Source organism: Aptenodytes forsteri, unplaced genomic scaffold, assembly GCF_000699145.1.
Source record: "Aptenodytes forsteri isolate BGI_AS27 unplaced genomic scaffold, ASM69914v1 Scaffold1078, whole genome shotgun sequence".
In the NCBI taxonomy this organism is placed as follows: Eukaryota; Metazoa; Chordata; class Aves; order Sphenisciformes; family Spheniscidae; genus Aptenodytes; species Aptenodytes forsteri.
This window is the reverse complement of record NW_008795635.1, coordinates 1-716: the sequence shown is the minus strand read 5'-3', so window position 1 is coordinate 716 and position 716 is coordinate 1. Positions and strand designations below refer to the sequence as shown.

At 70.7% G+C, this 716-nt stretch overlaps 1 protein-coding gene across 1 annotated transcript in view; it reads left to right on the top strand.

Annotated features, from left to right (window-relative positions):
- The window catches only part of LOC103901589 (toll-like receptor 13), a gene marked incomplete at both ends in the record, with an annotated part of 1,502 nt that extends 899 nt beyond the window's left edge, over positions 1-603 (top strand). Inside the window, 1 exon segment of the mRNA XM_009282498.1 lies at positions 23-603. Within this exon segment, the coding sequence (XP_009280773.1) occupies positions 23-603 (581 nt within the window).
- Positions 604-716: the final 113 nt, after the last annotated feature.

Here is a 716-nt window from a genome sequence, read left to right as displayed (position 1 = left end):
TCCTCCTCCTCCCCGGCCCCCCCCCGGGGGGTGCTGCTGCTGCTGGCGCTGCCGCTGCTGCACCACCGCGCCTACTGGCGCCTCCGGTACTACTTCTACCTGCTGCGCGCCTGGGCCAACGGGCGCTGGCGGCGGGAGGAGCGCCGCTACGCCTACGACAGCTTCGTCTCCTACAACTCGGCCGACGAGGGCTGGGTGCTGGGGGAGCTGGTCCCCGAGCTGGAGCGGGCCTCCCTGCGCCTCTGCCTGCACCACCGCGACTTCAGCCCCGGCAGGGCCATCATCGACAACATCGTCGACGGCATCTACAACAGCCGCAAGACGGTCTGCGTGGTCAGCCGCAGCTACCTGCGCAGCGAGTGGTGCTCCCTGGAGATCCAGCTGGCCAGCTACCGCCTCTTCGACGAGCTCAAGGACGTCCTGGTCCTCGTCTTCCTGGAGGCCATCCCCGACGCCGAGCTCTCCGCCTACCACCGCATGCGCCGGGTGCTGCTCAAGCGGACCTACCTGCGCTGGCCCCCCGAGCCCCAGGCCCAGCAGCTCTTCTGGGCCAAGCTGAAGTGCGCCCTCCGGAGCGGCTACGCCGAGGAGGAGGAAGAGGAGGGGAAGGAGGGGGAGAAGGAGAAGGAGGAGGAAGACTGCGGGGAGGGCGGCAAGCTGCCCTAGGGCGGCCCCCGCCCCGGTGTGACCGGGACCCCCTGCTCCCGACCCCCAGT